General features: G+C 54.4%; 1 protein-coding gene across 5 annotated transcripts in view; it reads right to left on the bottom strand.

Moving 5' to 3' along the window:
- PPIL2 (peptidylprolyl isomerase like 2) overlaps positions 1–12,536 on the bottom strand; it is a 31,891-nt gene that overhangs the window by 2,675 nt on the left and 16,680 nt on the right. For 4 of the 5 annotated variants that reach the window (XM_006938737.5, XM_003994971.6, XM_019814940.3 and 1 more), the window contains exons 7-19: positions 12,101–12,192; positions 11,150–11,239; positions 10,222–10,297; positions 9,319–9,479; positions 8,413–8,488; positions 7,738–7,844; positions 7,195–7,284; positions 6,812–6,845; positions 6,141–6,258; positions 1,100–1,156; positions 441–513; positions 264–326; positions 30–169 (exon numbers count right to left, since the gene is read on the bottom strand). In XM_006938737.5, the coding sequence (XP_006938799.1) occupies positions 30–169; positions 264–326; positions 441–513; positions 1,100–1,156; positions 6,141–6,258; positions 6,812–6,845; positions 7,195–7,284; positions 7,738–7,844; positions 8,413–8,488; positions 9,319–9,479; positions 10,222–10,297; positions 11,150–11,239; positions 12,101–12,192 (1,177 nt within the window). Of the gene's footprint in view, positions 1–29; positions 170–263; positions 327–440; positions 575–1,099; positions 1,157–6,140; positions 6,259–6,811; positions 6,846–7,194; positions 7,285–7,737; positions 7,845–8,412; positions 8,489–9,318; positions 9,480–10,221; positions 10,298–11,149; positions 11,240–12,100; positions 12,193–12,536 lie in introns of those variants that run through there. The other variant, XR_006588405.1, reaches the window with a different exon arrangement.

The raw sequence follows: 12,536 nt of genomic DNA, 5'->3' as shown, positions 1-12,536 counted from the left end.
AACGGGATAACAGCCCTCGCTCCACTCACGTGGCTGCCGGGTTGATGTACTTGCCCACCCCCTGGCGGTACGTCTGGGGGCCCTGGCTCCCCGGCTTGGGCTGGCTTGTTTTCACTGTGCTTTCTGGGGCCACCTCCTCGAGCTGCGTCTTCTTCCGCTCCTCAGCAATCTGTGAGGGAACAGGACAACAGCTGGCCCGGAGCTCCTCAGGCTGGGCAAGTTCCCCAGAAGCCCTGCCCACCTGGTGGCTGAGGCCCCCTCACCTGAGCGTCAGCCTCCTCGTAGGGGTCCACAAACACCGTGGTGGAGTCAATGCGGATCTCCTCCTAGCAGCGGAGGGAGGCAAATGAGGGGCCGGCAGAAGGCAGCAGGCCCCTCCTAAGCCACCTGCCTGATGCCAGGCCTGAGCAGCGGTCCCTCTACTCTCCCTGAGTACATACCTTAGGGCGGTCAGTTTTGGGGTCACTCTCCACGTTCTCCATGGCTGTCAGTGTGTCAAAGCCCCCAACAACCCTGCGGCAGGGGGACAGGGGTACTCTGTGCTGCAGGCAGTGAACCCCCAAAAGCCAAGTCCCTGTGGCATGCCAGGAAGAAGGGCAGAGGATGGGCCTGAGAAGGTCCCATAGGGGTGAGGGCCATGGCCTGGGGAGGAGGGGCCGAGGGGAGAGGTAAGAGCAGGGCCAGTGGGCCACCTGGCTTGTTCAAAGTTTATTGGGACGTAGCCACACCCATTGCTTCTATGCTAGTGCCTTTGGCGCTACAGACAGCTGAGCTGAGGGTTGTGACAGACCATGAAGCCAGGAAACTGGAAATACCATCCGGGCCTTCACAAGACAAGAGGACAGAGAACAAACATGGACCAGACTTGAGAATTGGAACCATCCAGAGGAGAGCCTGAAGGGGGTGAGTTCAGGGAGGGCAGCCGGCCAGAGGGGGCTAGAGCTCCTCCCAGCCAGCAGGTCTGCATGGCCATGACCGTGGCAGTGATGGTGATGAGGGCAAATGAGCATGGAGCCAGGCGAGGGGGAAAGGCAGTGAGAGGGTCCCACTGGGGAAGAAGCCCACCCGCACCCCAGACCTCAGCAGCAGCTTCTCTTACCGCCCGAAGATAGTGTGCTTCTTGTCAAGGTATGCGCAGGAGCGGAAGGTGATAAAGCTGGGCAAGGAAGAGAGGGCATCAGGACGAGCGTGCAAGCTCCCCCACCCAGCCTGACTTGGGTCATGGCTTCTGGGCACAAACCAGGCGTCCTCGTCCCTCAAGAGCTATTCTGGGAAGCTGGAGCTCACTCGCGTGTGTGGCCTTCATGCCCTGCCCATCCAGGGGACCAGGACCCCTGGCTCCCCAGGAAGAGGCCCAGGGCACAGCTGCCTGGGAAAGAGCAGGAGAGGCTGTGCCTCCAGACCTGGCTACTGCCACCTCCTGTCGGGCAGACACTGCCAAAGCCTGCAGGGAGAGGCTGCTGGGGGAGTGAGTGGCTGGGGAAACTGGACACCAGAGCCCACACCAGTGTGACAGCAGCTCAAGGAACAGGGACTCTGAACTGGAAGAAAGGACACGAGCAGGAAAGGGAGCAAAGACACTGAGGAACATGGGTAAATACCCATAAACACTGACCAAATAAATTTTTACATCTAGTTTGGAATAAAAATGAGTGAAATTTAAATGCCTAACTATACTAATGTGAGATGGTAGAGCTGGGGGGCCAGGACTGGAAGGATCTGTCTGGGAGGGAGAGAGATAACTAACTAGTAACTACAGACTTTAAATAAATCTACTTAAGTGACACATCTAACTTCCAAATCAGGAGAAAGAAATGAAAAATATTTTTTATTTTTTTTAACATTTATTTTTGAGACAGAGAGAGACAGAGCATGAACGGGCGAGGGTCAGAGAGAGGGAGACACAGAATCTGAAACAGGTTCCAGGCTCTGAGCTGTCAGCACAGAGCCCGACGCGGGGCTCAAACTCACGGACCGTGAAATCATGACCTGAGCCAAAAGTCGGCTGCTTAACCGACTGGCCGCCACCCAGGTGCTCCGAAAAATATTTTTTAAAAGGGTGACTAGAAAGCACAAATGAAGGTAACAGAAAGCAATCCAGACACCGTCTGGAAAGTTAGGTATGCACTTATGACTGTCAGGCTGAGGTAAAATAGTCCCCACTCCAGCATGTGCTGTTAGAAAGACAGCCCCAAGACTTCAAGGATCTAGAAAGCTCCAAGTTAAAGGATGGAAGGAGATGTTTAACAAGAGATGGAGGCAAAAGCATTCTGGGGCGGATCCCGGTGCATAAGGGATCCCTGGAAGTGGTGCAGGCCGGGCAGCCTGCTGGGACACGGTGCGATGCCACCCACATCCCCGACAACCCACAGCATGCACACATGCACACACACCTGGCAGGGACGGAAGGCTGAAGCACATTCCTCCAGGGACAGCACTCCCTTGGGGCCCACCAGGTCTGACCCGATGACAAGGCCAGCGGGCAGGTGTCCACAGATGTCAAAACCCACAACTGTGCAGACCTTAACTCTGGCCACTGAGTGGGTCACTCGCTACCACTCATTTCTAACACACATGGGGAACCTTAAAAGGGAATGAAATAGTCCCAAAGAAAAAAAAGGAAACAGAAAAACAATGAAAGGGCAAAGACATAATAGAAGGGAAGTCTCAAATTAGTTCTTTGACCTAAGAACAAAGTGCCGTCAACATATACAGACTCAAATGGCTTCAGGGTGAAGAGCAAGACGTAAGGCTAAGAAAGGAGAGAAAGAGAAGAGAAACAGGAAGAAGCCATTAAAGATGGAAACTGAGGAAACTTACATGAAGTAAAAACAGAGAAGCCTTTCGTGAGCCATTAAGGAGAGTGGGAAAGGAGATACGGTGAGCAACAGGAAAAGAGATACCATGGAAGCAAGTTTGGAAATCTAGACATGGACCAGTTACATTCTGGCAAAACAGAAACGTGGGCCAGTTGGCCCACGGAGTGGAATCTGACTAAGGAATTAGAGTGAATGATCTGCAAAAGCTGTCCTTGACAAGCTAACTGAACAAGCAGCTGACTCCAATCTAAGTTTAACCACCCCAGGCTATAAAGTGAGGGCAGGCTCACTGTGCAGGCTGCACCCTCTCAGACTCTGGTCCCACCAAACCAGTTCTGACAAGCCACACCTGGCTCCAGAAGATAGATAGTGGCACATGGTCTAAAACAGTGGTCGTCGGACCATCATTGCACAGCAAGGACCAGACCAGGTTTACTCCAGAACAAAGGATTGACAGACAGCAAGGCTGGTCAGCCCAGAGGATACATCCACAAATTCCAGGAGGAAAGGAAAACCATAGGACCATAGTAACAGATGCTAAGAGAAAAACATCTGGAAATGCCACAGTCTCTCCAAAAAAGTAGGCCCCAAAACAAATTTGATCAGATGGCAAAACAGCATGTTACGCCCACTCCTCTCCTTACAGGCCTATGAAGTGACTGGTGTTCACACTAGAAGAGAAGACAGAACACCACCTTGTGCTGATAAACTGAGTATCTAGAAAACCCAAGACACTCTTAACAAAAACTATCTGAGTTATAAGAGAATTTGATAAAGTAGCTAGATATAAAACAGACTTTCTCGGGGTGCCTGGGTGGCTCAGTCGGTTGAGCATCCGACTTCAGCTCAGGTCATGATCTCATGGTTTGTGAGTTCGAGCCCCGCATCGGGCTGTGTGCTGACAGCTCGGAGCCTGGAGCCTGCTTCGGATTCTGTGTCTCCTTCTCTCTCTGCCCATCCCCTGCTTGTGCTCTGTCTCTCTCTCAAAAATAAATAAATAAATGTAAATAAATAAATAAATAAAATAGGCTTTCTCCACATGCGCAACAGAATTGGAAAAGAATTCTCATTACAAAAATATCACAAGTCATAAAATCCTTAATGAACAGGCTTATCCAGGAAGGCAGGGAGCCCAGGTGAAGAAAACTATAAAGCCACATTAAAAGATATAAAACACAGCCTCACAGAATGTCAAGACACATTCATAAATTGAAGAGGTCATACATCTATCCTTCCAAACTATCAACATCACATCACTCCAATTAGAACCCCCATAGTCTCCTGTAGATAAAATGATCTTAAAATCTGGGGTGTGTGGCAGGCTCAATCGGTGGAGCATGCACTCTTGATCTTGGGGTTTTAAGTTCAAGCCCCACACTGGGTGTACAGCTTGAGAAAAAAATAAAATCAGGGCACCTGGTGGCTCCATTGGTTAAGCGTCCAACTTTGGCTCCGGTCATGATCTCGTGGTTTGTGAGTTCGAGCCCCACATTGGGCTGTCTGCTGTCAGCACAGAGCCCACTTTGGATACTCTGTCTCTCTCCCTCTCTGCCCCTCCCCTGCTTATGCATGCTCTCTCTCAAAAAGTCTTTTTTTTTTAATGATTATTTTTGCGAAAAAGATCACGCGCATGCACACGCACACAAGTTGGGGAGAGGCAGAGAGAGGGAGACAGAGAATCCCAAGCAGGCTCCACACTGTCAGTACAGAGCCCAACTCGGGGCTCTTGGTCCCATGACCCTGAGGCTCAAGACCTGAACAGAAATCAAGAGTCAGATGCTCAACCGACTGAGCCACCCACGTGCCCCTGTATTTTTAAGAGCTTTTTAGTCATTGATATTCCAGATGTTTTTCCCAGGTATTTTCCATTTGACAAGATCCCAGATAATATTTTGTTTTAATGTTACTTTTTGAGAGAACAGGGGAGGGGCAGAGAGAAAGTGGGGCAGAGGATCTGAAGCAGGCTCTGTTCTGAGAGCAGAGAGCCTGAGGCCGGGCTTGAACTGTAAGTTCGAGATCATGACCTGAGCCGAAGTTAGACACTCAACGGACTGAGCCACCCAGGCACCCCTGCCGTTGACTCACCTCTAATATGAGGGTGCCCATCAGAGCCCCTGTCAAGTGTGCCTGGTTGGCCCCAGACACCACGGGCACAGTGGAGAAGGGGGTGCTGGGACTGCCTGGGCCCCAGGGTGTCCTCTCTCAAGGGAGGCCCCTTTTGTATCCTGATGGTCCCCTAGCTTAGGTGACTCGTTCCAGGTGATTTTCCATAAATCCTTTACATCCTAAGCCAGGGCCCTCCTGCTGAGTGCTTCCTACAGAGAAGGTGCTCCTCCAGCTGGTGTTCTGGGAGAGGCCCGGCTCCTTTCCCCACCTCCTCCCAGGCATGTGTTACATCCTTGTGTAAATCAGGGCCTAATTCCAGATTATATATACATATGCACACACAAACTTCCTCATAAAAAGTGAGCAAAGAGGAAAGAGTTGACAAAGAACAAGCAGAAACTAAAGACTTTTAAAAATCAGAAATAATGAAACTCCGTGAACTCCTCCAGCTCCCAAGAGAGGGAATGATTGAGGCCAAGCAAAACCCTGCCTGGCTGGGCACCCCCATTCTACCCAGCTGCACGGCTCTGCGGGGGAATCCCATCAAACGTCCAGGAAAGCCACCACTCCTGCCCCACTCGATGCCACCATCATCGGCCCCCACACTGCACAGACCGATCTCCCCTGCCCTGCCAGCCCCATTGTGCAAGGCTCCTCCGGAAAACTGTCTTGCCGCTGCCCCACAGACATCCCCCACCCCTGTCCCTCCCAGGTTGAGTCTGGCTGTTCCCCTTCCCACACTCACTTCCGGTGGGCCCTCACCCCTCGCCTTTTCATCTAGACCAGGGTGGCCAGGTCTTTACTTCCAGCTCATTCTCACCCCCTTGGCTGACCCACTAGGACCAGGCTGAGTGTCCCAAGCATCTCACACCTCAATGCTGCAAGCAGAATTCTCACACCCTCACTGGGTCTCCCCATTTCCAGAAATGCACTACAAGTTCTAGCCGCCCCTGCCCCCCATCATGCACTCTCCCCACAGCCCGGGCCAGCCACACCCACACCCGCATCTGCCTCCTACAGCCGCTCTGGGTCTCTGTGTAACCACCCATGTCTATTCTTTCATGGGCACATACAAAGCACACACACTTGGGGGGTGGGGGAGTGGTGAGTCTCCCCCCGGAGTGCTGCCCACTTTCTGGGTGGGATTCAGGTAGTGTATGCTCTCTAGGGCAAAGCTGAGAGGGAGGACCCACCCACAGCTGCCGGCTGACTCACAATTGAGACTTATTGGTGTTGGGCCCCGAGTTGGCCATGCTGAGGATACCCCGGCCCGTGTGTGAGAGGTTGGGCCGGAATTCATCTTTGAAGGGCTTTCCCCAGTACGACTCCCCACCTGGAAGAGAAAGCAGCATGACTGGCAGTAAGAATGACTGGGTCCCAGGCCAAGTGCAGCCCGAAGGACGAAGCCCAGCTCTGGAAATGTGTGTTGAGTCCCAAGGGGCACTGCTGCCAAGTACCTCAGAGGGCAGCCCTGGCCCCGAGGGACCCTCATCACTATCTCCCCATGGACTCCTCCCAGCCCCCAGGTCCTTCAGAGCCTCTACATGGGGCCAGGCCCCTAGTACAAGGAGTAGAAGGTGAAAACCACAGGTTATTACTGCTCACACCACGTGGGGTGAGGGAGTGGCCGGGGCCCAAGGAGCCAACAGGCTGAAGGGTTCAAGAGGCAGCAAGAAGGCAACATGTTGCTTTTCATCCTCTAACCAGGCCTTACAACCATCTCAAAATGAGAAAAATGAGGGATGTGCCTGAGGTCACACAGCAGGCTGGTGGCTGGTCTGTCAGATTCCACATCTGGACCTCTCAGCACAGCCTGCACCCACCTACCCCCTCGCGGCCTATGAAGCAGCCAAAGCTGCCGGGGTGGCCCCCATACTAGTACCTACCTGTGCCTGTGCCAGTGGGGTCTCCCCCCTGGATCTGTGAGAAGACAAGAAGCCAGTCAGCAAGCTGTACCCCTGAGCCCGAGGCCCTGCCTGGCCCTCCTGCCACCGCCCACCACCACTGGCTGAATGAACTCCCCACCTGCCAGGGGGGGCTCAAGGGAGTTCTGGGTGAGGACAAGGCCCTCCCAGGCCACTTCTCTGCACAAGCCTAGTGTGGCCAGGCTGGGGACTCTTAGGGGTCAGCCTGCAGGCTCCCTGCCCTGAAAAAAAGGGGCTCATAAGAATGACTCCCAGGAGTCACCTGCAGGACTCACGCTGGCCAGGAGTCACAGGGCCCCTACAGAGAAGCAAGTCTTTGGCCAGTGCTGACTCTTGTCACTCACCACAAAGTTCCTGATGGATCTGTGGAAGATGGTGCCATCGTAATACTGCTTCTTGCAGAGTTTGATGAAGTTTTCACAGGTTTTTGGTGTCTACAAAATAGCCCAGATACTTCTGTGAGGCAAGGAGCAACTGATGCAAGGATCACAACTGCCACCCAGGGCCCTTACCGTGCAGGGGCAATGGTCTGCTGCCCAGCGCAGACATGGTAAAGAAGGACCTGTGAAGCTAAATGACAAGACACTTGTATCTGCCATGACCCTAAGCCAGGGCCGTGGAGAGACACTTGAACAAGTGGGGGGCAGGGGTGTGTGTGTGGAGCCTGACCCCTTTCGTGTGAAGGTTGTGCACGCAACTGCTCAGAGCACGGACCAGGGAAATGCAGTGCACCGCTAACAGGGTCCCTAACAGAAAGGGAGGTGGGGGCACCATACTTTCTGGAGACCAAGTGGAATTTTGTACCACGTGCATGTGCCAAGTGCAGCTATGTATTTAAGACCCTGGCAAGGGCCTGGACTTAGGTGGAGGGGATGGCAGCCACCTACCATGTCGCAGTGCAGCTCCAGGTTGAGGTCGCCCTTGTTGGTGTGCAGCCGCACATAGCCCTTCTTCTTCACAAACTGGTAGCGCAGCACATCCTCATCGATGGCAGCTGCAAACCGAGGCCAGAGCTCTGTGCTGCCCTCCATCTCGGGCAAGCCCACCCCACACCAGACTCTAGGGCCAGGGACACAGCCCCAGCTTTGGGGAGAGCCCAAGAGTCTTCCTGGTCTGAGCATAGGCTCACAGGGGCCACAGTGGCAGGACAGGGTGAGTGTACAGGTAGAGGGATGAGGAAGGGCTCAGAGGTTAAGGAGGTACTAGAAAAGCCTGGACACAGCAGGCTAGGAGGGGCAAAGGGGAGGGTGGGGACTTGGCAGGCTGAGAACACAAGAGGAAGGGGCGTGGGGACAGTGCCAAGGTGGGACGTGGGCTGGAGCCCAAGGCAGGGCAGCCCTGGCAGGTGGAGGGAGGACCTTCTACTCCCGGCCTGGCCCCCCTGCAGCCTCTGCCATCCCAGACAAACATACTTTCCAAAAGGGCCTATGGCTGCCTGACCATGCCTGAGTTGCCTAAGCACCCATGAAGGCCAGGCACGATAGAGTGATGCTCAAGGGGGCGCCCTGCCCTTGGACGCTGTTAAGCAGCACTGCTGGAGATGAAGGTGCAAAGGCAGCTACCTGCTTCATGCGTAGTCTCTGGAACCATGGCAGTGGAGGTGAAGGAGGCGCTGACCTTGCCGGTGGAATAGTGCGCCTGGAGAGGAAACCACATGGGTGCATTAGTGGTGCCCTGAGAGGCTGGGGCCCCACTGCTCAGGCCCTGCTTGGTGCCCTTCCTCCAAGAAACTCTCCATGGCCGCCGCCCACAGAGCCCAGCAGGGACCTCCTGGGGGCCGGGCCCTCTAAGAGCTCACGGACTGAGGGGACCGAGCCAGGGTGCTCACAACACAGGGCCCTGCCTGTGCAAGAGGCTGAGGCTGAGCTGGCCAAGGCTCTCATGTAAACTGAAACCCTGGAAGTAAGTAGAAACTGGTCACCTCTGGTATTCACAGTACCAGGGACTCTAGTTCTTTTGCAAACGTTTCAACTTTTTACAGTAAACACACTGCCTTTTTAATCAGGAAAAAATAAACCCCAATAGGTTTTATTTTTATCTAAGACAGTGGGAAAAAAAAGATTTCTCCCCATTAGAAGGAAATACATCAAAATACTAAGCACTGTTGTTTTAGAGGAATGGGATTATTAACCACAACCTTTCTTTTCTTACTTTTACAAATTTTTCTGGATAATTCTTTTAAGGATGGAGCCTCAGAGCCCCCTCTATCCCCCTCATCCCCCATAGCCCTGCCCGAACAGGCCACACATGGCCTCCAGCACCCCACCTGCCATCCCCAGCCTCCTGAGGCCCATTTTCAATGCAGCCCTCCTATGGGCCTCCAAGGGGCACGTGGGCTCTGAGGGGTCCTGGCCACCCCCCTCCAAGTGTATCCCAAGGCCTCCATGAGTCCCTTCACCAAGACCTCTGAGGGGCTGAGCTGGGCAGGCTGGCTGAGCTGGCAGCTGTGTGGCCCTCTGCCTACTCACAGCATTCAGCTTGTCCACTTTCTTCTTCTCTGGGACTTTCATGGTGGCAGCCAGAACCTCGTCCCCTTTGAACTCTTTGTAGAGCTCCTGCAGCGTCTCTCGGGTCTCGGCGTTTGTATTTTTCAAATAATAAGATGGGTCCTGTTTGGCCTTTTCTTCATCTATAAAACAGCACAGTGGCTCTGATCAGCCGAGCCCCCAGCAATGTCCCCAGATGTGCACGACAGGGACAGGAGGCCAGAGCCTGCTGTAATAGTGGAAGCCCAGGCTAGGACTTAGGCTGGGTAACCTGAACCTCCATCACAGTGACGCTTTCCTGGTAGCTATGATGAAGAAAAGGGTGTGCAGAGGGAGAGAGAGCGAGGAAACGGCTCACAAGGGTACAAGTCAACCCGCCCACAGTGTTCTCCACAGTCGGTTCTGGTCTGTCCCCAGCCGTGACCTGGCCCCAGTGGCTCATACACAGCCCTGCACCAAATGACACTGGGGGCAGCAACCAACTAGCTGAGCAGAGGCCACAGTCACCACCCCTCACTGACTACCTATTCCCACAATGAGAACACAGCCAATTTCTAAGAAGCGAGTGGAGGACATGGGAGAGGAAGCGGCCTAAAAGGGCCCTGGAGCTGGGTGTTGAGTGGGGAAGAGACAGCAGCCAGGCCTCCATGGCATGAGGCGGTGGGCACCAAGGATACTGGCCCCAGCTGGGACGCCCACAACAGGCCCCCTGTGGGCAGGCATGGGCCAACAAGGTCCTGCCAACTTCAGCACAGAAGCTAAGTGTAGCCAGTCTAGGCTTGAGCAAGACTCCTGGATGCTCCAGCCCCAGGAAGGCGAGGGCTTTACCCAGAAAGCACTGGCACCCAAATCCCTGGCACCCAGACCAGCTGCCATTGCACCTACCAGGATCTGTTATTTTTATGTTATTCTTCACATGAAAGAAGTTGGAGACATTGAATTTGTCCAAATTGGTGGGGTCCTGCAGCAAAAAGAACACACACAGCACAGTGAGCCAGGCAGCGAGGCAGGCAGGTGGCCTGAGTGCTGGGGTTGGGAAGGAGAGGCCAGTGGCAGCACAGAGATCTGGGGTGTCGAGCAGGGAATGGAGGGTGGGCGTCAGGGGTCAGGGGAGGGCTCTGCCTGAGCACGGCCAGGAGCAGGGGTGGGGTGGGGACAGTGATATAAATGGCTAGCTGCTCTCCAAACTGTGTCCCCTTCTCCCTAGCACACGGAAGATGAGCATGTCTCGCATCAGGCAGCCATGGGACGGATGGAATTTCGTGGAGGGGATGCAGGCAGAATGGCACCCATCTTAGCCTCCCACGTGCCACACCCCACGCTCCCTTCGGCCGGCTGCCACAGACCCCATGGTGCCTCAGGTCCTGGTGACAGCAAGCCCACACTGTGGGAGGGAATGTGCACGGACCTCCGATGAGGACAGGACAAGCCCTGGATGGGAGGGGTCCACAAAGGCCACCCTGGTTTCTAAGTGCAGGTCTTTCAGGAACCCACTCTCTGACACTCAGAGGCACACCCTAGCCCTATGCTCACCACTGGGGTAGAGCACACACCAGCCCATCCTCTCCCACTTGGATACGGAGATGGCTCTGGGGCAGAGAGAAGCGGCCTTGACGTAGCAAGGGCAGGCACTGGAAGAAGAGATGTGAAGCGGCCTCGTGAAGGCCCAGGCTGACAGAGAGCAGGGGTGCTGCCAGGAGCTGAGGGCAGCTGGGAAACAGCAGGCAGGTCACAGAGCCTGGGTGGAGAGGTGGGGTTGGCAGAGGGGTGCCACGGTCCCTCCTGGGAACAGCAGTGGGAAGGGGACACCCACCTGGAGGGTGATGATGTCCTGCCGAGAGAAGGGCTCGTCTGTCAGCAGGTCTCGGAAGTTCTTGGCCTTGATATTTAGTTGCTCCACTGCCTACAGCCAAGAGAGAGCCCACTGTTACAGTGCTGGCCCCAATGCTGGCACCAGGAGCCTGGAGCCCACCCAGATGACAGCGCCATCTCAGAGGTGAGGAAAAAGACGGGACCCACCAAGGGCTCACAGCAGTGGCCCCACCACTGAGGGCAGAGCTTGATGAGCCTGAAAGATTCAAATTCAGCCATTTGAGCAAAGCTCACCAAAGGACACTCTCATGATACACATCTTATGTCAATAAGCAGGCTCAACAAGTCCAGCCATGCATCTCTATCAAAGCCCTTCCACCAAATCTGTGCACTCTTTGGGCAAAAGTGACCCCTGGAGCCCCTAGGGTGGCAGTGGCCACCAGGACCCTGCCAACAGCTGGTGACAGGTCTGATAACATCTCAGGGAGGGTTTCCCTGCAACATGGGGCCCACATCCTGCTCTGTACCCTGTGCTGGCATACCCAGAGCAGGAGGACAGGTATGGAAATCAGGGCCTCCTCACCCTCACACTTGCCCACCAGCCTGCATCTGCTCCTCCTGGGGACTCCACCAGGATGCGGTGGAGGGGGGCTCCGTGCTCCCCTCAGCCCCAGGCCTGCCCTCAGAGCACAGGTTCCCCTCCAGGGCCCGGTCAGTGAAGATGAAGATGGTGGGAAGGACCCCTGGGGTACAAAAGAACTGGCCAGGTTTCAGGTCTGGAGGCTGCAGGAAGGGCACACCTCTTCCTGTCTGCGCTGACGGCTCTCAGAATGTAGGCTCCACGGGGACAGGCTGTGCCCACTGCACCCAGTGCAACCTTAACGCCAGCCCAGGGTTTCCCTGGAGCATACACCCAAAGAGCCTGCATGGGACACAGTTCCCAAGAACCCACCTCATAGGTATAGACATTGCCCGTGGTCTTGACAGCTACGATGTGGGTGTTGTTGGTGAACACGGTGAATAGCACTGGGCAGTGGTACTTTCCTAGAAAGAAGGCTCATCATCAGGGAAATACAAATCAAAACCACAATGAAATACACCTCACACCTGTCAGAATGGCTAACATTAACAACTCAGGCAACAACAGATATTGGTGAGGAAGCGGAGAAAGAAGAACCCTTTTGAATTGCTGGTGGGAATGCAAACTGGTGCAGCCACTCTGGAAAACAGCGTGGAGGTTCCTCAAAAAATTAAAAATAGAACTACCCTACGACCCAGCAATTGCACTACTAGGTATTTATCCAAGGGATACAGGTATGCTGTTTCGAGGGGACACATGCACCCCCATGTTTATAGTAGTGCTGCTGACAATAGCCAAAGTATGGAAA

Source organism: Felis catus, chromosome D3 (genome assembly GCF_018350175.1).
Source record: "Felis catus isolate Fca126 chromosome D3, F.catus_Fca126_mat1.0, whole genome shotgun sequence".
NCBI classification, from domain to species: Eukaryota; Metazoa; Chordata; class Mammalia; order Carnivora; family Felidae; genus Felis; species Felis catus.
The sequence above is the reverse complement of the archived record's forward strand: the minus strand, read 5'-3'. Positions and strand labels throughout refer to the sequence as shown.